Consider the following 23,796-nt stretch of genomic DNA (forward strand, 5'->3'; position numbering starts at 1 on the left):
TTCTCATTACTCTGCAGCCAATGCCATCGGCTTCAGTTCTTACATTGTTTAAGACTCTTTGGGCTCAGTGAGAACTCTGCTGTTTCTTAGACTTGGAGTAGGCTGAGAAATGAATATCACTGTATATTCTCATTATACGGAAGGTAAAGAAAGACAAGGAAGAGGATTACTCTTCTAAGGAGATAGGAGAGAAACTTCCTCATCATTCTATAACTCTGTAGGTGGGAACAGAATATTAGGATGAAAACTTAGAAATATAAAATTAGGATGACTTATTCTGGAATCAGAACGATGTGGGAGAAGCCTTAATACAGTTGCTCCACAGTTGAGTAAATAGTCAACATATTACAAGGGGATGAACAAGAAAAATGAATTTCCTGCACTCCAACATGTAGTAACAGTCCAGATGGAAATATGTCGGATTACTTTTGGAAGGTTTTTACTATAGTTACAAAAATTAATTCAAGGGCGATTTGTCATTACCTGGTATAGTGAACCCGAAAAAAATGCGCACAACAGAACAGTCTCACTAGGGCATGCATCTCAGAGAAACGTGTGCAAATGTGCCTTAGGTGATAGTATAAGATCACTCATTGCATAAACAACCTAAATCTTTATAGACTTTTAGGAAAATTGATCAATAAAAAATAAAGAGAATTGATAAATAAATTGAGGTATATTTATGTATTGCATTAGTCTAGAGCCTTAAAAATGAATGAATTAAATAGTTGCATCTAGCAACATGGATATTCTCAAAAACATAGTGTTGAGACAAAAAAAAAATTAAGCTCTGGAAGGTTTTGCAAACTATGATACCATTAATTAGTTATCTCTAACCAAGGGGACGGAGGTGGGGGAATAGGATTGAGGAGGTTTGGCCATACGCATTTACCATATTTGTAATGATATATTTCTAAAAAATTAATCCAAAGAAAATTTTTAAGAAATGGAAAAACAATAACTTAAAAATTATCTTATGTTAGACACTGTGCTAGGCAAGAGGCTATTTAGTGGAGAACAAGGGAAATATAAGTGCTGCTTCCATGGGGCTTATTCAGGTGAAGACGGACAATAAATAGGAAATTACATATGATTACAAACAGCACTAAGTGTTACATGGTAAACCACTGGTTGCGGTAGAGAAAGTGATGAAGGAATACAGAGTGATCAGGAAAGGCCTGTGGAAAGACAGAAAGGGCCGCCGGGGAAGGAAGGGAATAGCAGGATTGTTGGCCCCAGGGGAAGAGAGTTTAGGAATATTCAAGGAGTTGAAATCACACTAGTGTAGATATTCAGTTAAGGATAAGTAACATTAGATGAATCTGGAAGGTAAAGGGGGCCTAATCATGCAAAGCCATGATTCAGAAGTTGCCTTTAATGCCAGTTGAAGTGGTAAAAACTATCAGATGGTTTTAAGCTAAAGAATGACAGGAACTACTTTATTCTTTAAAAATCACTCTAGAGTGACTTGTTTACAGAAGGCAAGTGAGGAAGAGGGCAGCCCAGTTGAAAGCTGCAATCGTATTTCTGATGGCAGGTGACATGGCTTAGATTGGGGTTGTAGGAGTGAGGATGAGAAAGTGAGTAGGTTCAGGATACACTGGGGTAAGCAAATTCCCTGGATGTACTGAGGTAATGATTCTTGGGAGGAGATACTTGAGAGAAGACTCAAGAAGGCTTTCTGACTTTCAAGACTGAAGATGATTATTTTTGAAAGCTCAGGATAAACATATCCCACTCTGTTTATGCATTTACTAATGGGGATTCACAAGTAAAAAAAAAATTTCGTTTCAATATGTTTTTAGCTCATTGATTTTTTCAAGACTGTTTACTAATTTGGTTAACTTCTATAATATCTTGATATTTATACAGGCTATTAAATAAAATGTTTTATGTACATATGAAAAAATATCTTAACATGAAATATCTTGATATTTATATAGGCTATTAAATAAAATATTTTATGTACATATGAAAAAATGAAAGTTTAACATGTCAATATATTTCACAGAATTCTTCTTAATTTTTCTATTTAACAGGAATGGAAATTTAGTTGGTTTACTTCTATAATTTGCATTTCTTTTCAGTTTGCCAAGTTCTGCAACATTTTCTTCAAAAGAAAAGAAAATATACATTCCTTCAGTAAAGCAAACATACTCTCTTTTATTTCTGATTCTCTCACTGACTTTCTGAACTACTATTTAGATGTTTCCAAATTGATACTATGGAATATTGATAGCTGTCATAAATTTGCCTAAGTTGTTTTAAAAATAGGAATATGATTATTAAAATTCTTTCTCTCCACCCCTATCTCTCTGTTTCAGATTTCTGGTCCCACCTGGCAGAGTTAGGAACAATTTATGCATTAGGGGTGGGAGGAGTGTCACCTCATCTAACTAATCATGCTTATTATGTTCATAATACTTATTATGAGGATACTTTCATCAAAACCTATTAGATATGGTTAAGAAATAGAAAAAAATAATTTGAATGATCACTGAGTACTTGTTATTTTGGGTAACATAGACATAAACCAAGATCCTAGAAACGTTACGTCTTATGGTTATAAGGCATCTTTAAATCACAATGAATACTTCTTACAATGCATTGTCATTTAAATTTTTAGAAACCCAAGAGTGCTTCTCGTTGTTCCTTTAGCAGAGGAAAATTAAAGTTTATAAAGTTCATTAGCAGTAATAACTAGAGATGTCAGAAGATAAAAAAGATGTGGTCTCCTTTAAATTTAATTTTAAGTACACTGACAAAAGAGAATTTCTCTGTTCCTCAATTTTATTAGGTTTAAAAGTGTTACACTTTTCATAATAATATAATGTAATTGTTTTTTAATATAAGGGATTTCTAATAACTAGTTTTCAACTTTGTCAGATATAAGATGTTTATTTCAAGTCTTCTTGTAGTTTTAGTTCTAAAACATCTTGTTTCCAGACAGAAAAATAAACTGGTCTTAAGGGCTAAAGAATGTAAAATTGGGCTGGAGAGGATGTGGAGAAAAAGAAAGTCTCCTACACTGTTGGTAGGAATGTAATTTGGTGCAGCCATTAGGTAAAACAGTATGGAGATTCCTTAAAAAACTAAAAATAGAGTTACCACATGATCCAGCAATCCCACACCTGGGCGTATATCTGGAGGAAACTCTAATTTGAAAAGATAAATGTACCCCAATGTTCATAGCAGCACTATTTACAATAGCCAAGACATGGTAGCAACATAAATGTCCATCGACAGATAACTGGATAAAGAAGATGTGGTGCATATGTGTATGTATGTGTGTGTATATGTATGTATATATATATAAAATGAAATATTACTCAGCCATAAAAGAATGAAATAATGCCATTTTCAGCAACTGATGGACCTAGAGATTATCAAACTTTCTCAGTCAGAGAAAGACAAATATCATATGATATCACTTATACATGGAATCTTAAAAAAAAAAAGACAAACGAACTTATTTATAAAACAGAAACAGACTTAGACATAGGAAACAAAATTATGGTTAGCAAAGGGGAAAGGGGTGGAGGAGGCATAAATTAGGAATTTGGAATTAGCAGATACAAACCACTGTACATAAAATAGATAAACAACAAAGTCCTCCTGTATAGCATAGGGCACTATATTCAATAGCTTGTAATAACCTATAATGGAAAAGAATATGAAAAAGATATATATATATAACACGTATAACTAAATCACTATGCTGTGAAACAAACACAACATTGTAAATCAACTATACTTCAATTAAAAAAATAGAACATAAAATTGAGTCATATTAACACGTGTTTCACATTAGAAACTCTGGTGATTTGACTCAGTGCTTCTAGGCGCCGTCAAGAGACAGACATGTTAAAAAGCTCTTCAAGAAAATTAGACATGAGAGAGCTTTCCTCCACAATGGTAAGAGGATGGTCTTTTCTCTTTAGTGCAGAGAAGAGGCCCTTGATTTTGGTATATAGTATAGAACCTATTTTATCAGATGTTACATTTATTCAGGTAAAATTAGCTTTGTAGCATATGAATGTATCATAATCATTTTTAAACAGTTATTTACAAAGGTTCATATGAGGTGAATGGTCATTTGAAAGTCTTTAATCTTAGTTTTTACATCAATTTAAAATAAACAAAAATAATAAATCCAGGACAAGACATTTTTGCTGTAGGTAAATTCATCATAAAGTCCTAAATCTGTTCATTCTAGGTATACTTATAATTGCAGTTTTCCTCAATAAGGAAAATATGACTCTCATAACTTTGATATAGTAAGTATATTTGCTGCCTTTCAAATTTTGTCTTGAGATACCAACAGTTTACTTACCTTTCCACAAAAATTCCAGCTTGAACAGCATGCACAATGCTTCGAAATCTTGGTTTTTCCTCAGATTTCTTTTTCATCATCCCCATTTTCCGTGTAAAGGTAGAAGCCAACCAGTCCCGGACTTCCGATGGGACTGAATCTGACTGAATGTCACTGAGTTCATCATCAGTATCCAGCAATCTTCTACAAAAAATTGATAGTGGTTAAACTTTAGGAAAAGTGAAGAAAAACTAGTAACAACAAAACAAGCATTGCAATAGGATTTAAAGTACAGCATGTCACTCTCTGATCATATTTTAATAAGAACTATCTTGAAAAAATATTTGGGTTAACATTTGGAAAGCTCTGAATTTCTCAAACTGGTCATCTTCTGAAGGCACTGACTAGTGGACATTTGAAGCTTTCCAAACATTTAAGTACAATGATACTAGTCTGGAGATATGACTATTAATATCATTAATATATATTCCAATAATGAATACAACTAAGATAATACAGGGAAGAGAGTTCATAAACAGATGTCTATTAAAGGAAGCAAGTGCAGCAGAAAGAAAAAAGAGGGGGTTGAAGCTATAAAAGGTGTGTCTAACAAGCTTGTGTATACTGAGTACAGAAAGTACATGCTATGAGTAAGGGTTTGGAGTTTACAAAAGTCATTCACATGTGTTATTTTATTTGATGAGTACCTCTAAATTTTAGGAAAATAATAACTTACTCTAAAAGATATTCATTTTGATATCAGCATCACAGATTTTTTAAAAAGTGAAAAAAAAGACAAATGAAAACAATGGATTATTTTGAAAGCTAGGTGATCCAGTTCATGTCAAGTGGAAAAGAAACACCTCTGGCTAAGAGCAAATGCTGTCCTGAGGGTGGGGGTCTACTGGGTTTAGAACTGCTAGGTGAAGAAATCAACTGTGTGAGGAGAAAATGAACAGGAACTGAAAGCTGTCACTGCCACTCCCGAGATGGATAACATTGAAGGGGCTGACAAGTAAAAATAGCTGCATTGAGGCCGGGCAGCTCCAGTGATCCAGGACTTCCCAAAGGCCTGAACTGGCAAGTGAGTGTGAGAGGTTCTCTACAAAATGCAAAAATGACTGTTTACAGAACAATCGAGCTTTGCCTCCAGCAAGAACACAGACCAGTTCTGCCTGTCGCTTGACTAGGTTATTTCCTTGTCAGTGCAACAGTTTAATAACTCAGAGCTATTTTGGGCACACTTTAGCTTTGACCTTTGGGTTCCATTCACTTTGGTAAATTTCTTCACACACAGTGAGGCCTAAGGATTATGAGCCGATGGGAAGAAGGTAGCCAGAGACGGCAGCGTGTCCTAAAGGCACCAGAACAAGTCATACACCATCAGGGATGAAGGAAAGGGCAAAAACCAGGAAGCTCATCCAAACAACAAAAAACTACCGAAAAGAGACTCACAAGATAATATGATTTCCTCTATGTGCTACTGTTTTCTATGAACATTCAGAGGACAGTCATTTGCCAATATTTATTTTTCACAGTATCAAATAAGCATGAATGCATTTGTGAAAAACCTTATAAAATATATATATACAACTTAAGTGCTGGAGCTATGAAACTAAATGCATACGTATGAAGTCAAAAAGACATAGCTGGAAGTTAACATTGATTAATACTTACCCTAAATCATATTTAATTGTTTTTCGGCTCTTACTTTTGGGTGATTTTGATCTACACTTAACAAATTGACATCGTAATTCACAGCAAAATATACTTTTTCTTTTTTTGCCCATTTAAAATTAGATTCCTTAGTCAACTGCAGCAAGACAGTACTCTACATGGTGGAAAATTTCAGGGCTTATGCCATTTCTATTACTGACTATGCCATTTCTATTATTCCTTATACAGTGATCAAATAAAACCACAGAGCAGGACAGGTGGAATGGGAATCATTGTGTTGTAATCTTGTGATGTCACTGTGCTCCAAGAATTCTACCGCTGCCTTGTTTTATTATCTGCTTTAAGTAGAGTGACAGACACATACTAACGGTTACTGATTTCTCCTTTGCAAATTTGATGTAGATGACCTTAAGCCTGTATGTCCTAAAATCGTAAGTTATCCAAGACAGATCATCAAACATGACAAAATTAGCATATGATAATGAAAGTTCATATAGGAGGTGGTACCCAGGAGTCTGGCAATCCTTAGTCATGATGCACAATATCATTTATTGAGAAGGAAAGAGCATATAATCTTAGGGGGAAAAAAGTGATGTAGGTTAATTAGTGGATACAGAAATAAAGGAAGAGAGTGTGTAAAGAGAAAAGCATGGAATATTCTATTGTATACCTAAAAAAGCAAATCTTTAGAAAGCAACAAATACCTCTGTGATGGTTAATTTTATATGTTAATATGGCTGGGTTATGATGCGCAGTTGTTAGGTCAAATACCAGTCTAGATGTTGCTGTGAAGGTATATTTTAGATGTGATTAACATTTAAATCAGTAGACTTGGAGTAAAGCAGACTACTCTCCACAGTGTGAGTGGGCCTGATCCAAACAATTGAAGGCCTTAAGCGAAGACAGAGGTCCCACACAAAAGGATTTCTGCCTCCAGACTACCTTCAGACTCAAGATTGCAACATTTACTCCTGCCAGAATTTCCAGCCAGTGTCAGCCTCTTTTAAAATATAGGTTGGGGGGAGGGTATAGCTCAGTGGTAAAGTGCAGAGCTTAACATGCACGAGGTCCTGTGTTCAATCTCCAATACCTCCATTAAAGTTAAAATTTTTTTTAAAAATCCTGATTACCTCCTCCCTTCAACAAAAACAACAACAAAAAAGTATAAGTCAGACCATATCAATGCCTACTTCCTACAACCCTATGTAGCTCATCACAAGTTGTGTCTCCACCTTCATCTCTTAACAATTTCCATCTTACTCATTTTGCTCCAGCAACACTGGTCTGATTGCTATACTCAAATCTTCCAAGCTTGCTTCTGCTTCAGGACCTTTGCACTTGCTGTTCTCTCTGCTTAGAATCTCTTACTCAAGCTACTTGTTTGGATCATTTTCTCACTGTTTTCAGGCAGACAGGGCTTCCCTGACCCTTCTACTCAAATAGTGAACACCTTTATTCTATCTCTTTATCCTGCTTTATCCTGCATCTTGGCACTTACCACTACTTGATATGCTTATTGGATTGTTTATTCATTTTATGTTTTATCCACTAGACTATAAAGACCTATGAAGACTATAAAGAGACAAGAGAGTTGGTCTGTTCTTATGCACTGTTGTAGCACCAGCATCTATAATTGTACATGGCACAGACTGGAGGATCAACATCTAGAAAGACTTACACTAAACTATTACAAGTGATTATCTTTGAAGAGTGGAGTGAGGATGGAGATGGTAAAAGAAGTTTTAGTCTTTTAGAATCTCGTATTATTTAATTGATAAGAGCAGCAGCATCCTGGCAGTAATTCTCTATTGCCAATCATCTCTTCACTGCCTTTATGTTAATTTGCCCTTAAACAATCTATTGAAAATTTTTGAAGCAAATTATGGGGAAATGTATATTTGACATGGAAAAGATATTAAACATTTTAAATAGCATTTTGAATTAATTGCATAAGAAAGAAACATTTTTTAAAAAATTGTATGCATTGTTTACATGCCTTTAGCCAAGGACCTCAGTATTGCTATTAAGGACTCACTTTTTTATGCTCATATCATATATCAAATAGAGTATGGTAAGAAATTTCTAGTGAAGACATAAATAAATTATAGTGGACTCTTCAAGATAATTATTTCAGTTTGGGTAGAAGAAAGTTAAAAGACAAGTGGATAAAACATATTTAAACAAATTTTTAAAAATAAGCCAACACACTTAACGGCACATGTTTCTCCTCTTTTCTTCCTTTTTCATTTTCCCTTTCCCTGACACCTGCCCCATACTTCTGAGCACCACAAGGAGCTCTTTGGATTTCATTTGACCATGCTAGATAGGACAGGAATGAAAATGACAGTATAATACAAAATAGCAATCCTGGGCTTTTGTTAGAGAATTATCAGAAACAATTTTTCTACACATTTATCTAAGATGCAAAGATATCTAAATACTTAGATAAGATTGTCACATGTAAAACATATAGGACTACTGTCTGTCCTCATTTCATTTTTGACATAAATTTCTCAAATACTATAATGAATCTTGCTTCGAATAGATCAGTTGCTCTTCATCCTAGGCTTAGATGGTGGGGTGAGCATAATTGTTTGCTCCATGAGTGCTCTTAAAAAATGGACTTTGTGTTTCAGAAACTTACAACATGAAAAAACAAAACAAAAGAACTACTGGTGTGTTTCCCTTGGGAATTCTTAAAAGGTACTACACAAGAAAGAACGATTAGCAGTATATGTGTAAAATGTTATCACTGTTGACTTCTGAAACATGCTTCAACTGGTGTTTGATGCAACTTTCTCTTTTAGTCCCAATGGTGACAATAAAGCAGAAAGTGAGGGTTCCTCAAACATGAGCTGCATGCCAATGAGGGGCCAGCAAGCTGTGAAAACCGACCCTGCATCCAATCAGTGCTCTACTGATCCTCGGGAGCTATTTATACTCCAAATTTTCTCTTGAAATCAGATGACACAACTCCCAAAGGGCTTATATTTTGAACTAGAAAGTTTGTAGGAAAAGTGAATAAAGAAGGAGGTGGCCACGGAAGCAGAGGTCATGGGATTCTGACTCTTACAATTATATCAGTGAGAATATTTCTGTCCACAGTGGACTCTTGGAAAATGGTTGCACTCGTGTACCCATGTGGTTATTTCCAGCAATCAGTGCCCACGTTTACACCTGTTAAGTATTAACATTCAAGTGCTGGATGCAGTTAGGGGAAACTGGCTTCTCAAATTTGAAATTCTCTTTTCCTGCTTTACTATTCTTATAAAGGACATACTTCAGCAAGCAACTAACCCATTCAATTCTGCTCTAATATCTGCTGGGCCCAGGGTAGGAGCACATTTCTCCCAAATACCACATAATTAAATATTTAAAAGTTATATATCAGGTGAACGAACTTTTATATTTGTTCTCTCCTCCTACCTTTTAATAAGTTTCATAAAAGCCTCACAAGTTGGGTTGAAATTGAGAATTCTCATCTCCTTGTGTGATAAGGCTGGGCTGGTGGGCTGTGTCTGGTCCTCTGCCCCTGCCAACTTCCTGCTTAGGCTCACTGTCTGAGCAGGTAGACACTACTGCCTCCTAGTACAATCTCCATCAATCCATCCAGCTTTGAAAGCAGCTGCTTCTTGGCCACTCTTTGCATTTATGGAGAGGTACACAACCCAACAGTGTCTTGGGTTACCTTAGGAGGAAAGAGCTAAGGAGAGCCCCATTAAGACTACAAAGATAGTCTAGGAGACTTTTGGGTAGAGAACTCTGAGGTCTCTGTGCTCAGAATATGGTAGAAGGGCACACTGGACAGGGCAGAGAATTTCAGGGTCCATGTACCCAGAAGGAGGAAAAAGGCAGGGGCTCCAAGTTCTCCCTGGGCTTGAAGACCTATCATCCCTAGGAAGGGGCACACCAAAAGAGGGCCATGGTTGAGCACCCTAAAGTGGAGAACTGTGCCAGGGAAGCAGTTCCACTGGCTCTGGGCTAAAGGTGGAAGACTCATACTTGGTAATCACCTTCCAAGTGAGCCCTTCTGGGATGACTGTGGAAATTAAGAGAGGGCAATCTTTCTTCAGGATGGATATTCTTTGGAAGTTAAGTGGCTACCTCATAGGTAAGTCCATTAGTATTATTTCTTTGATTAACACATACCTGTACTCTGAGCTGCCAGCACTCTCCCCCACCGAGAAAACCCCTAAGGGTAATACCAAAGCTTCACCTAGACTTCAGAACAGATGATAATGCCAGCTAACTTTATTGCTTACTTACTATGAACCAGGCAAGAAGGCAAACTTTACTTCATTTAATCCTCACAATACCACCAGGAGGAAGATACAAATTATTATCAGTACCCCTATTTTACTGATGAATAAATTGAGACACAGATGCCTTAAGTGATTTACTTAAATCATACAACCAGAAATGGCCATGTCATTTTTGAACTCAAATCTATCTGATTTTAGAGTCTGACTTTTAAACTGCTGAACTTATCCTTCACCTCAATGTATGTTTTTTCTTACTAAGTGCCCAGGCTACCTTCACACTCAGACAATAAACATATCAGTAATCATTATTCCCGATTCCACCTCTATCCTGGAATTCAGGGTTAAAAACTGATCTCAAAGCAATTTTAAAGGAGTTTGGTCCACCAGATAATTTTTGGTTGGAAGCAGCTTTAATTTATTTTCCATGACTGGTATGTTGAATCATTTTTCTCAGAGAGAAATGTATCTGGATGGTAGAATTTCAGGGTACTTTGAAGTACAATATATTAAATGTCAGGATGGAAAGAGGTAATATATTTGAAATGTCTTTCCAACTTGTCAATAACCTGCTTCCTGAGTGCTAAATACATTTGGATTAATTTTTCCAGGCCACCACCCAAGCACATTTATTTATTTATTATTTATTCCTTGCTTTGTTTCAAAAGAGACCTAAAATGGCAGGCGCACAAATTAATGTCAACAGTCTTTTTTGTTTGTTTTTGTTTTGATTTGGTTTCAGTTTTGGCAGTTTTCTTTTTCTGTCTACTTGATAGGTTTTGTTCAATGTTTCCTTTGGCTTTGTTAATCTTTTTTTTTTTTCTTTTTAAACTATGAGATGATGACTATCATATCAGAGTAACTATGAAGACTGAACATTTGGGTGGATGTCAGTTATGCTGACCTTAGCTCTATTCCCAAGAGGCAAATTTGGCTAAAATGAGGTCCACAAAGAAGAGTGTTAAAGTTAGAGGTGGCTTTCCCCCAAGCTAAGGCCTATTGAGGGCTCAGCACCTCCTCTGTACTCACCTAAGTAAGCAAAGGTCCAGTCAGAGGAGGGCCGTCCCCCAGGACAGGCAGAAAGGGCCAGGAAATATTGGGGGAGGGTCTGAGAAGGAGTTAAGTTGCTCAGAGAATTAAGATCAAGATTATATTTTGAGAGTCATTTGGGAGATGGAAATGAGGGAACGGGTGAAGCAGAAAAATGCCACAGGCCTCTCTTGATGACTCCTGGCTTCCCACCAGGAAGTCCTTTTAGCTCAAAAATATCTTTGAAAACATTCCTTTAGGCTCAAAGCCTGACCTTCCACTAATTACCAATTTTTTTGATTAATAAGCAACCTCTGTGTTTAGAACTGCCCCAGGAGTTGGAATCCTGGCTTCATCACCTAATAGCTCTGTGGTCCTGGAAAAAATACTTCCTCTGTCTGAATCTCAAGTTTCTCTGTCAATAAAATAGAGAATAATAAATAACAAAACAATAATAATAAAGTAGAGATGATAATAGTATCCCTAGTGGTGGTTTTGGAGGAGAAAATGGGTAAATACACAGAAAGTACTTAGTGTCTGACACCAAGAAAGCCTTCAGCACACTCCCAGCCACTTACACATCTAGTATTGATCTTCATCCTGTGCCACTTTTCCAGGGCAGGAAGTTCCTCTTTTAATCAGGAGAATGAGACATGGAGGAGGGCATTACAGGATCCATCTAAGTATCCTTCCAAGGATCACTGAGTGGTAGGTTAGAGAAAAAAGGGTGGGGCTGCAACCCAGAGATGAAGCCTAAAGGCTCTGTTTTCCCAGATCTGGGAGAGGTGACCACACCACAGACCAAAGGCCAGGCCTGCCTCTTCTGTGCCCAAGACTTGTTACTTGAGGCACTCTAATCTCCAATTCAGCACCCCTGGCTTATTGCTCCTATTACATGATGAAATATTCTGTGTGGGGGAGGCATTTCAGCAAGAGGTCATCTCATATGCAACTGGGGGCAATATTTGGACCATATTCTTTTGATAAGACCTTGAAATTCTAATCATTAAATTTCTAACACTTTTCTCCACATCTCTCTTTTTGTACTCTCATTTTGACATCCTCCAGTACAGTAGTTCTCAAAGTGTGGTCCCTGGACTAGCAGAATCAGCAGTACATGGGAACTAGTTAGAACTGGAACTTCAAGAGCTCTACTCAAGATCTGTTGAATTAACAAGGCTTTCAGGTGATGCTGATAAACATTCAAGCTGGAGAACAACTCTCATCCATTCATAGCTTGCCAATTAATGGAAAATCTCTTCCAGGAATGTAAGATTCAATCCTCTTTCATAATATGGATTTAGCAGTACTGCTGATATCCATATGCCCCTTATTTCACTGTCAGAGATGGAGAGTGTTGGTGAACAACACAGGAGGGACTGGCAGAAGAATCTCTGTAAAGGTATCTTAATTAATGAACCTTTTATATTGATTTTACAAGTAAGAATTATCTGTATGTTACTTAATTGAAAATAAAAGAGTCAGCTTCTCAACTTTGAAGATCTATCCTCTAAGCAACTCTCAAAAATGCAATGCAGTATTATTAACTATAGTCACTGTGCTATACAGAGAGTCAAATTCTCAGGGGTGGAGAATGGATACTAAGAAGAGCTGGGGCATATTTGGAGGATAGGAATGTGAGGGAAGACAAGGAATATATCTCTTTCTAAACCTATGAAGCCAAAATAGTAGGGACAATGACAAGAGGAAGTTAGCAGTAGCCAAACAGAATAGCAAAATAATTATCAATGTATATAATGTCCTTCATAAATATTTGCTGAATAAAGGAATAACTGTATAAAAATATAGGCAGATAGTCTCTGGTCTCAGAGGTTATAAAATATTCAAATATTTACAATGGATAGGTGAGGAATAAAGTCATTTTTGGGTTTTTTTGATGTATATGTTATATATATTAGCATTTTTAGTCAGGTCCTGCTTCATGTGTACAAAGATGGTATCACAATTAAAAAAAAATTTCCTGTTACTTGGCCCTTTGTCCATGTAGTCAGCCATGATTTCACTCATTGAGTCAAGTCATGTATAGCACACAATAACTTGGGGAGGGGAAAACTACTGTTTCAAAATCTAAGTTCTAGTGAGGGAGGAAAGGCCCAAAGATAATGGAAAAATATCTGATGAATCAGAGCAGAGTTTCCATTCCTATTATTGTCCAAAGATGCTCTAGGTTTATCAAGAGGAGTCAGAAAGAAAGACAGAAGAGATCTTGAAGAGGAATACAGTCCAATCTGATATTCTCCAAACCGAGACAAACACTGAGGGGAGAAACAGCACCCCAATACATTTCTAGGATCCTGGAGCTGAAGAATGCTGGATGCCCCGCTCCACCCCCAGCCCCACTCCTGGGTGAAACCTGGAGGACAGCAAGATCCCAGGGCAGAATTGGTTGATGTATGTCGAGACATAGCCTCAAAGATAATGGTGACTCAGACTAGGCTAATGTAGGTGGTGATGAGGGAAAAGAGATGGAGAGTAGACTGAGCAAAATATACTTTGGAGGTAGGCTTGCTGATGGAATATAGTAAAGAGTAAGGAAATACCCTTTTATTTAATAAGAAAAAAACTTAAATCTCTAACATTCAGTACCTGATTCTTGCCCAAGAAAACTTATGCTGTTTAACTGTATCATGGAATCAATATGTTTTATGAGTTACCTTGGAAACTGAACCAGCCTCTTATCTTTTTATAGGAAAATAGACTGTAAATTCTAAGTAGCTATCTTAGGTAATAAGTATTTGTGTTAGGACTTATTATTAGAACAAGGTGACTACCTAGAAGGATTAGAGATTAAGAACATGGGCTTTGGAGCAAGGCAGACCGATGTGGCTGTAAGGATGTTCCCAATAGCAAGTGACATCAAACCTAACCCAAAGTAGTTTAAATAGCAGGGGAATTTATTATTTTTCTTAACAAGAAAGCTAAAGGTAGGTACACTCCAGTAGGGATTTTGTTTTTAAATCAGCAGGTCAGCAATATCATTAAGGACTCAGGTTTCCTCCATCTTTCTATGCTGCCAACTTTAGTGTTAGGTTTAGCTCTAACCTTGTAGCAAGATCGTTGTATCATTTTCAAGCATCATACCCAGATACAATGGCCAAATGCACAGAACTCCTTTTCTATGGAGAGGAAATCTTTTGCCAAACCCGCATTAGTCTCACTGGCTGGAATTATAACACATGTCCATGTCGAGATTCACTGGTTAGGGAATTTGGGACTAATTACTGGTTTGATACACTCATCCCGAGCCTGGGGCTAGGATTGGTCTCCCCTGAATCCCTTGACTTTGCAGAGGAGAGTGAATAGCTGAGGGGAAAAAAGGGTTCTATTGGCAAGGAAAAAGAGAATTGTCATTGGGTATACTCCATTTCAGTTTGAACTTGTCTCTGATACTCAATAATTATATGATTCTAAGCAAGTAAATTACTTTATGTCTCAATTTTTTTAACTTTATAGTGGAATAATATATTTATCTAATTCATAGAATTTTTGAGAATTATATATAATCATATACGCAAATTGCATAAACTATTACCTTGTATATAATTAACTGTCAAATAACCTTAATTGTTATTCATATCATCATTAGAAAGAAATAATATTAAAAATTATATCTTTTTCAAATCCAGGAAATATTCATTTATATTTTATTGACCCAAAATAGCACAATAGTGAGGTTTTGCATAATATGTGGCACTTTTTATGTCAGTCATTTCTCAAAAGATCTGGTCAGATTTCTTCTTTTCCCTTATCACTAGTAAGGCTGTATTTGAAAGTTTGCAGAAAGTAACACACCACAGATGGCAGAAAATATGAAAATCAACCAAAATATATTGCAATTTTTTCTAAGCCTGGTTTTCACACTCCATCTACAGGGTGAGAACAGCCTACAAACACAGCACTCCAAACAGCCACCCCTCCCTACAACTCACACCATAAAAATGGAATTCATAAAAATCATAATTTGCTTTTTAATGATTCACTGAGCTCCAGCAATGTCTTAGCACATACCCTTCAAACTGTTTTCCTCAGGGACACCTCCAAATGGAAACAACTCTAAAAAAATACAAGAGCCCATATTTATAAATGCTTCCCAACTAAGCATATAAGCAGCAGCCTTGGTCACCCTGCTAGGGGCCAGAGTAGTTTAGGCATACACAGATCTTTACGTGGGACTTTGGGGCCATGGATAAAACCATGGAATTCCAGAACAGGAAGGGACTAGTAACTTCATCTCCACGTAAGAAAACCAGTAACTAGAGTAAAAAAAATCTCTTGCCCACAGGATTATCATTAGTAGGGGCAAACCCAGGACAGGAGTCGCTCAACATCCCACACAGACCCTGATCCAGGTCCCCCTGCATGGGGTGCTAACATAAACATTTTAGTTTTCACTTTAGAAAGGACATAGTTGTTGTTCTTGCTGCTGCTGTTTTAGGAAATCACGCTTTTCCACTCTCACTTCTTAGGCATGTGATTTAAATAAAATTGACCTCTTACCTGCCTCATGAGATTCCTGACCACTGAACTTGTATACCTGGTTCCTCTGGACATGATTGCTTGGGGGATAAGTATATTCCCTAACTTGAGCCAATGAAATAGGAAAAGTGTGTTTGTTGGAGCCTTTGGGAAAGAACTGCTCTCTTATTCCTACTGGATTTGAATGTGTGAGGATGTAAAGCCTGGAAATAGGGCCACTGTCTTGCTACCACCCAAAGCTTCAGAAGGAGGTCATAACTGAGCAGTCAAAACAAAAAGATTGATCCCTTGATGTCATTTTTGTCCTGACTCACCTGTGCTTGTGTGCACTAGCCATAAATATTTCAGCAACGAGAGTTTCTTTAAGGTGGCTTGGTTGGGTTTCATGTCACTTACAATTGAAATATTAATGAAGCTCTTTTCTTTTACCCTTCTTCCCTCCTCTGGCTCTAAATGTCTAAGGAGTACACCCAAGTCAATGCCATCATGACGTGCAGATTGTAGTGATTAACCACAAAGGGTTTCTCTCCACATTGTAATGATCCCTCAGTTTTAGAGCCCACAGTCTATATTTTGATAAAAATTATTGTCACACTCTAACCCATGCTGAGCACTGAGTTTAAAATCAATGCTAACTAATCTTTTTGATTTTACAGTGCTACTCAATGTTTTGCTTATTTTAAGACCCTTAGCTGTGCATTAGTTAGCTCCATCTTCATCTACATTTACATCTTCATCTACATTTTCCACCTGTGGTTGGCTATTTGTTTCTTTTCTAGATAACTTCTTAAGAATAACTTCTTGACCTAATCTTTCTATAGGTATTACTTCTCTTTAACCTGAATCTCTTTTAAAATTATTTCCAGGCTAATAGAAGCCTTCCTTTCTAAAAAAAAAAAAAGTATTTTTTTATATATATATATATAAATGTCCCCATTAGCAGACTGTTCTATCTCTGCTTTTTCCTACTAGAAAATTTTTGAAAAAGTAGTCCACACTAATTTCTTCCAGAGCCATTCAACCTCAATTCCTCATGCTACCATAATCTAGCTGGTAGCTTTTTCTCTTTGTGAAACTCCACTCCAGAGGCATCAGGAATCTCCTAACTGCATCCAGTGGTTCTCCCAGTGGCATCTAATTAACACTTTTTACCAGCCCTGCTCTACGCTGACTTTTGCTGCTCCATATTCTTCAGATATGCCTCTTCCTTCTATATCAACACTTCCTGCGAGGATCCTCTTTAGTAGTTCCATGCCTAACTTTAAATGCTGCGTTCAGCACATCTCTCCTTAGCTACCCTGTCACTCCACACCTCTACTTGGCACTTTCATCTCTCTTGACTTCTCTCCCTTGACTTTAGTTATTGGGATAACATGGTGACCCTACTGGAGATGGAACTCCAAGAGTTTTTGAAACCTTAACTGCAGGAAATGAGAAAAACTGACATTTGAAAAGTCAAACAATAATTTGTTTTATTCTGTAGAGGCTTTATTCTACATTTAGAGGCAGACTGCTCTTTTGTTTAATGAAAAATCTTTTGAGTAGGTCTTTAAGTTACACAAAAATAAAGTGAAGGCTCAACTCTGGCATATAGAAGATTGGAATAATGTGACTTCAAGAGGCTAAACAATCCTGAACAGTAAAGTACACGATTGTCTTCATTGTGAGCACAGCTACATCATTGCAGATTCTGTGTCCTTTAGAAAAATGTCATTTTCTAAATGAGGATTTAGACTGCATAGTTTTTGAGCATACGTGTTGATCCTGGAGATGACTGCACAACTTGACATTAATTTTGATAGCATGCTTCCTTCTTCTCTGCCTTGAAGCTTGAGATCCTGAACTTAGGAAAGGAAAACTTGTTTAAAGGCCCCTCCCCTGGGGATGGTAAGGTGGCTTTACATGATGGGCTTAGACCTTCAAGGATGCAGAGAGATGCCTGGTAGGGGATCTCTATGGAAGGAGCTGAGTTGTGTGTTCTGAGAGGTCTTACAGCAGTAATAGTGATTCTAGCTGATTCTAACTTCAGTTTGGGGAACTGGAGGAAGGGACTGAGCTCATGCTTGAGAGCAGTACCAGCCTGTGGATTGCTGGACTTGAGGGAAAAAAAGGTGACCTGCAGAGGAACAACTCAGCAGTCTGAAGAAAGCTGACTGCAGAGGAAAGTGACAGCCAGGAGAGATTGATTAAATAAGTAAACATTCATTGAGCATTCTCAAAATCTTTAGGATATGAAACATATTGGAATAGCAAAGGATCTCTGATTATTGAAATCAAAATCGAGCATCAAATAAAAAAAATCTGAGACCTCTGGATTATAATCCCCAAATTCACATCTCTAACTGGCACCATATTTCTGAGCTCTAATGCCCATATATCTAGTACGTTCCAGACATTTTTAATCTGAATTCCTTTTGTTAGAAGCCATGTCCTTGAGTATGGGCACGGGGAGCTTTGCCAGGCAACTAAACTCATTAACGCAAAGCAAGTCCAACCACATCTGGTTCAGAATTTTGACTCTACAATTGTTACCTCAAGCTACTCCTTCTGGTTATGATTTACTGCCATTACTTAGTGGGTCCTCTTGTAATCTGTCAGTGTGCTTGGGTTTCTCTCCCAAACTCTGACCCTCTCTGTTCTTATTTGCAGCATCAGCCCTTGTTCCTAGGTTTACCTTCCCAGCTCTTGACTCATTTCCAGCCACCATCTATCTGCACAGTTGTACTCCTGATTCTGATGATCAGGGTGTCTGGTACTCACTTCACATATTCAGTAAATATTTGTCTCATGAGTAAATATCCCTTAGTAAATTCCTATACTTGATGATTTTAAGGGCTTCCTTTTGAGATGCCCTGGATTTCACTCAATTTCTAGTAGACTAACTTTGTGACGTATTGATTGACATCCATGCATTCTTGCTCAAGATCATCTCTCAGAATTAAGGATCTTAGACTTACTAAGACATAGGAATCCACTGAAGATTTTTTTAAAATCAAGATCTGTATCCTATTAAGGTTTGTTTTCCATCAGTTTGCACTTTGCTTTCATTTCCTGGTAACTTGAGCCCACCTGTCTTCATTTCTTTAGGATCCAAAACTGCTCTCAAGAAACTATTTGATATTTTTCATAAATTATATATCCTAAGGTGTTATGTACCCAGAAATACCTGCATTTCATTAGTACAACAAAAAGTGGTGATTATTCAACTCTTGCTCTGTCAGATATTGTGCAACATTTAATCCTCAAATCAACCCTGTGAGGTCAGTATTGTCGTTATTGTTAATTTACAGATGATAAAGCTAGGAAACAGAGAAGTTAAGTCAGTTGCTTAAAGGAAGAGAGTATTGATCCAGGCTTTGAACAACCCACACTTTCTGAATCCAGAGTCTGTGCTCAAACTATGGTAATCATAAGACTTAGATTGGTTCACATTAAGAAAATGAAGTTATAAATTGTGTTGTAGGGTGGTGTTAGTAAGCATAATACCCATCATTGAAAGTATAGCTCCCAGTCAGCTGCCTGTCCTCGTAAATAGCAATACATGAGGCCAAGGATGCTACTTTTCCTGGCAGCGTCCAAATCCAAATAAGGACAAACAGATTTTTTTAAGCCACATGTTTTTGGATTATAACTGTGCAGTTTTGAAAAGCAATAGCCTCTAGGGACACATCTGAAAGCAGAATTCATAAGATACTGGCATTTGCATTTGAAAATGTCTTGTTAAGAAACCTACAAGAAATCATATTCATTAGGGAATTGTGCTTTAATCCCTCAAAGAAGTTTACAATACAAATTCTATCAGAAACTCTGTTTTTATTTTTCTTACTCAAATCATATTTCAAGAGAGATTTTGCGTTATGATTTGTTTTAACTGAAACCCTGCAGCCATTAAGTCTCAGTGGGAAAAGGTGTGTGTGTGTGTGTGTGTGTGTGTGAAAACAATTCAAAATTTCTGTTTTATCCTGCTTTATTATGCATAGACCTTTTTTGCAGTTCAGCCAAAAAATTTTTTTAAAATGCCTCTCTGGAATACTTACTGAAGAATTTTTTTCCAGAAAGAAAATTTTCCATTAAGAAAAATCTCAGAAGTCAGCATTTTTTAAATTTCAAGTTTGAAAGAAAAGAAATTCTTCATTCCATCTCCTTCTAAATCATCTCTGTTTTGCTAACATTCCTAAGGCAAGTGCAATTTTAATAATTATATATACATCTTAACAAAAACATCCTCAATTTACTTCTGTGTCTTACCAAGTCTATAGGAAATTGAACCAGATTAAGTATTTTTGCTCTAAAATTTCTTGAGTTGTTATTTAATCATAAAGTGACAGCCTTAGAAGATACATACAAAGTATTCTTAGGTCTGACCAGTGGAATGATAGTAAATGTTTAACCACTGGCTCTCCAGAAAAATCACTAATCATAATTTGCAGCATTTGGCAACTTCCATGGTATAAATACTTCCAGTTGCAAGATATCAATGTGACATCACTGAAGGCAGAGTTGGAAGAAGATGTACCTCAGTGCACATACCTCTGGGTCTGACAACCCTGACAGCATGTGAGCTTTCATCAAAACTTCCAATGAGTCTTTGAAATTGCCTTCTAGTCAGATGTGACTAAAGGGATGCAGATGAGAACTGTGCCTCACAGCCAGGGTCTAGAGTTGGGCTGCCAAGGCCCTAACTCCACTCTTCAAGGTACTCACTGGGTTAGTTAAGCTACGTAACTTTTCTGTGACTCTCTTTGCCCCTACGTAAAATGGTGATAATAAAGTTTCTATCTCATTAGGATGGTTATGATGATGAAACACAATAGTGTCTTAAAATACTTAGAAGAGTTCTTGGCACATAGCAGACTACAATAATAAGTTATTAGTAATAAGTGGTAGGTATTGTTTTTGCAGAATTTACAATTTCAACTATCAGGATATTTTACACATTGTCATCTAAATCTTTCAGAGGGCATTAAAAATCATCCTGCTTGATAGCGATAGTCTGAGAGGAGCCAGTTATAGAAAGAAGAGCCCTAAGTAAGAAGTCATACCTTGGTTTCTAGTTCCAGCTTTGTTAAAGTCTAGGTTTGTGACCTTTGACTAACGAGGTTACTTCAAGAGCTGTAGTCCTCTCATTAGTAAAGTAAAGTATAGAAAGTAATGACACCCTGCCAACTGCACTGGATTGTGGTAAGACTAAAATGAGATAACAAAGCTAAGAGCTCTCAGAATGGTACAAGTGTGGGGTATTGTTATTAATCCAATTTAAAAAACATGATGCCATGATAGCATTAAAAGAGTGAAAAGTTTGGTGTCATTTGAGTAAAATTGAGGAATGTGTTGTTAAGAGCTGGGATGTTTTGTTGTCAAGAGGAAAAAAAATTTGTACCATGAAGCAATAAAGCAGTTTTTTTTTTCCCACAAAAGAGCAAGTTTCAAATGAAAAGGAACTATACTTTGAAATGTAACATAAGTTTAAATAAATTAGGGATCATGGGGATCTATGTTAAAAAATATCCATGAAATCATAATTTTCTGGGAGAAGGAAATACAACAGAAAAATTAATAAAGAAAGCATATAATATTCTATCAAATGAAAGACAAAATACTTAGGCAAACCGAATAGTTTAGTATTATGTCTTTACAAGATGAATAGTGTAAATCTCCAAATAATTATTAAAGGTGAAAGTTCTTAATTTCTATATAAATATAAAAAATTAAGTGTCCAGGGCAGATTGAAGAAATCTAAGTATGTTAAGTTCAACAACTTGTGAACAATAAGGAACAAAAAATTGAAGGCAAAGAAATTATAGGAACAATATCTAATTTTTTTTTTATTTACACTTTGACTCTCTGTTCTCATAGAAGGATCATATATATTTATACACATTCAGTGAAAGTTAACCAAAAAGTCATTCTAAAAGTATACTTATTTTTGTCTTAGTTTATGACTCCACACCATGCTTTAGCAGAGGAGTTCTGTTCTGGGGACAAAGAAAATCACCTATGCATCATGGTCCTCATCACACCCTTTTCTGTCAGTTACTAGTGAAAATCCCCATCGTCTGAAATTTAAAAGTTTAGTACATGATATAGGAAGAACTCCAAGTTTCTTTGTTTAGGGGAAAACAAATCAAAATGAAAGATGTCTCTTAAGCTATAAAAAAGAATACAATAATGTCATTTGCAGCAACATGGATGGACCTAGAGATCATCATTCTAAGTGAGCTAAGCCAGAAAGAGAAAGAAAAATACCATATGATACCACTCATATGTGGAATCTGACCAAAAAAAAAAAAAAAAAAGAGGACACTAATGAACTTATCTACAAAACAGAAACAGACTCGCAGACATAGTAAACAATCTTATGGTTACTGGGGGAAAGGGATGGGAAGGGATAAATTTGGGTGTTTGAGATATGCAAATGTTAGCCACTATATATGAAAATAGATTAAAAAAAATTTCTTCTGTATAGCACAGGGAACTACATTCAGTATCTTGTAGTACCCTTTAATGAAAAAGAATATAAAAATGAATATATGTATATGCATGACTGGGACATTGTGCTGTACATGAGAAATTGACACACTGTAACTGACTGTACTTCAATAAAAAAAAAGATCATGATCAAAAAACATAGTCCACACCAGAAACTGACACTGTAAGCTGACTATACTTCAATTAAAAAGAAGGAAAAAAAAAGAAAAGTGTTACCTTCCATGAAAGGCAGAGGGAAAAATATGAAATTAAAAATTTGTACTTAATTACTGAAAATATACATAAGAAATTTATGAGCTGGGGAATTTAAGTAGACTTGGGAACAGGTGGAGGCAAGACATTCATAAGGTACCTTTTTACATTTTTTTGATTTTTTGAATCATATTTTAATTTATTACCTATTACATAACATTACTGTGGTGTAATTCCTCTACACATTAATATATAAAAACTTCAATCTCACACCAGACAACATTTCTCTCCTGCCCCACGCTCAGGCCTGCCCCAGGCAGGGAGCCTGTAGAAGAGAAGGGAACGATGGATGTCTTCACGTTCCACGTTCCGGCCCCGTCCCACTCTGTCTCACTCTGCTGCTTCTCGTTGTTCAGCACTGTGCATTGAGGGAGGCAGGAAATAACAGTCAAAGGGTCTTAACAAGATTGGTGGGTTTGTTGTCACCTCTGTGACAAATGCCCAAATGCTAGTTGTTTATTTTTTCCCTCTTAGGGAGCTTTTATGCACCCTTCAGAGACAGCTCACTACACTAAGAGGGCATCTTGAACATTGTATGTTCGCTGATATTTGAGCTGAATTTTCACGACTTCTACCCTGGCTTCTATACCAATAATTACCCTCCGAAGCCTGTTTTTCACCCTCTGAAGTCAGTATTCTTTGGTCAATCCCTTTGAAAGACCTCTATTCCACCTGTCTCCTGACTTTGAAAAAACTCAGTACTTATCTGTGCTAAACTCCAGAAGTGCATGACTCTCTCTCCACAGGGTTCCTCTTACCTCTGAATCAGTCTGCCACCTTTATCTTTCATGAGATGAGAGTCAGGAACTAGTCTCAGCACTCTCTGGACTCCAACAGACCCTGGTCAGATTCCCCAAGAGCTGTCACATCATGCTGCCTTGAGTCTTCTATTAGCTCTAGGGTCCTCAGGACCCCTCCCATGACTTGAGGTCAGGGGTAAGAATTCCCTTAGAGAGGAAAGAGAAAATACACAGCTCTCCCTTTAGGCCAGGATTTCTTAAACTCCATACTATTGACATTTGGGGCTGGATAACTCTTTGTTGCGGGGCATTTTCCTGTGCATTGTAAGATGTTTCCCAGCATCCCTGGCTTCTACCCACTATATAACAGTAGCATGTCTCCATCAACCAAACCGAGAAAGTCTCCAGAAATTGCCCAGTGACCCATGGAGAGCAAATCATCTGGTTGAGAGCCACAGTACTGGGCTAACAACCCTCTTCAAAAAAATTCCCATTTTCTAATCTCCTTACAGCTCTGCTAGTTATGAGGCTGGTGATGAGG

General features: G+C 36.9%; 1 protein-coding gene across 6 annotated transcripts in view; it reads right to left on the bottom strand.

Annotated features, from left to right (window-relative positions):
- Positions 1-23,796, bottom strand: part of PDE1A (phosphodiesterase 1A) — a 300,999-nt gene that overhangs the window by 70,786 nt on the left and 206,417 nt on the right. For all 6 annotated transcript variants that reach the window (XM_014557844.2, XM_014557845.2, XM_032479873.1 and 3 more), the window contains one exon: positions 4,334-4,516. In XM_014557844.2, the coding sequence (XP_014413330.1) occupies positions 4,334-4,516 (183 nt within the window). The remainder of the gene's footprint in view (positions 1-4,333; positions 4,517-23,796) is intronic.

Source organism: Camelus ferus, chromosome 5 (genome assembly GCF_009834535.1).
Source record: "Camelus ferus isolate YT-003-E chromosome 5, BCGSAC_Cfer_1.0, whole genome shotgun sequence".
NCBI lineage: Eukaryota > Metazoa > Chordata > Mammalia > Artiodactyla > Camelidae > Camelus > Camelus ferus.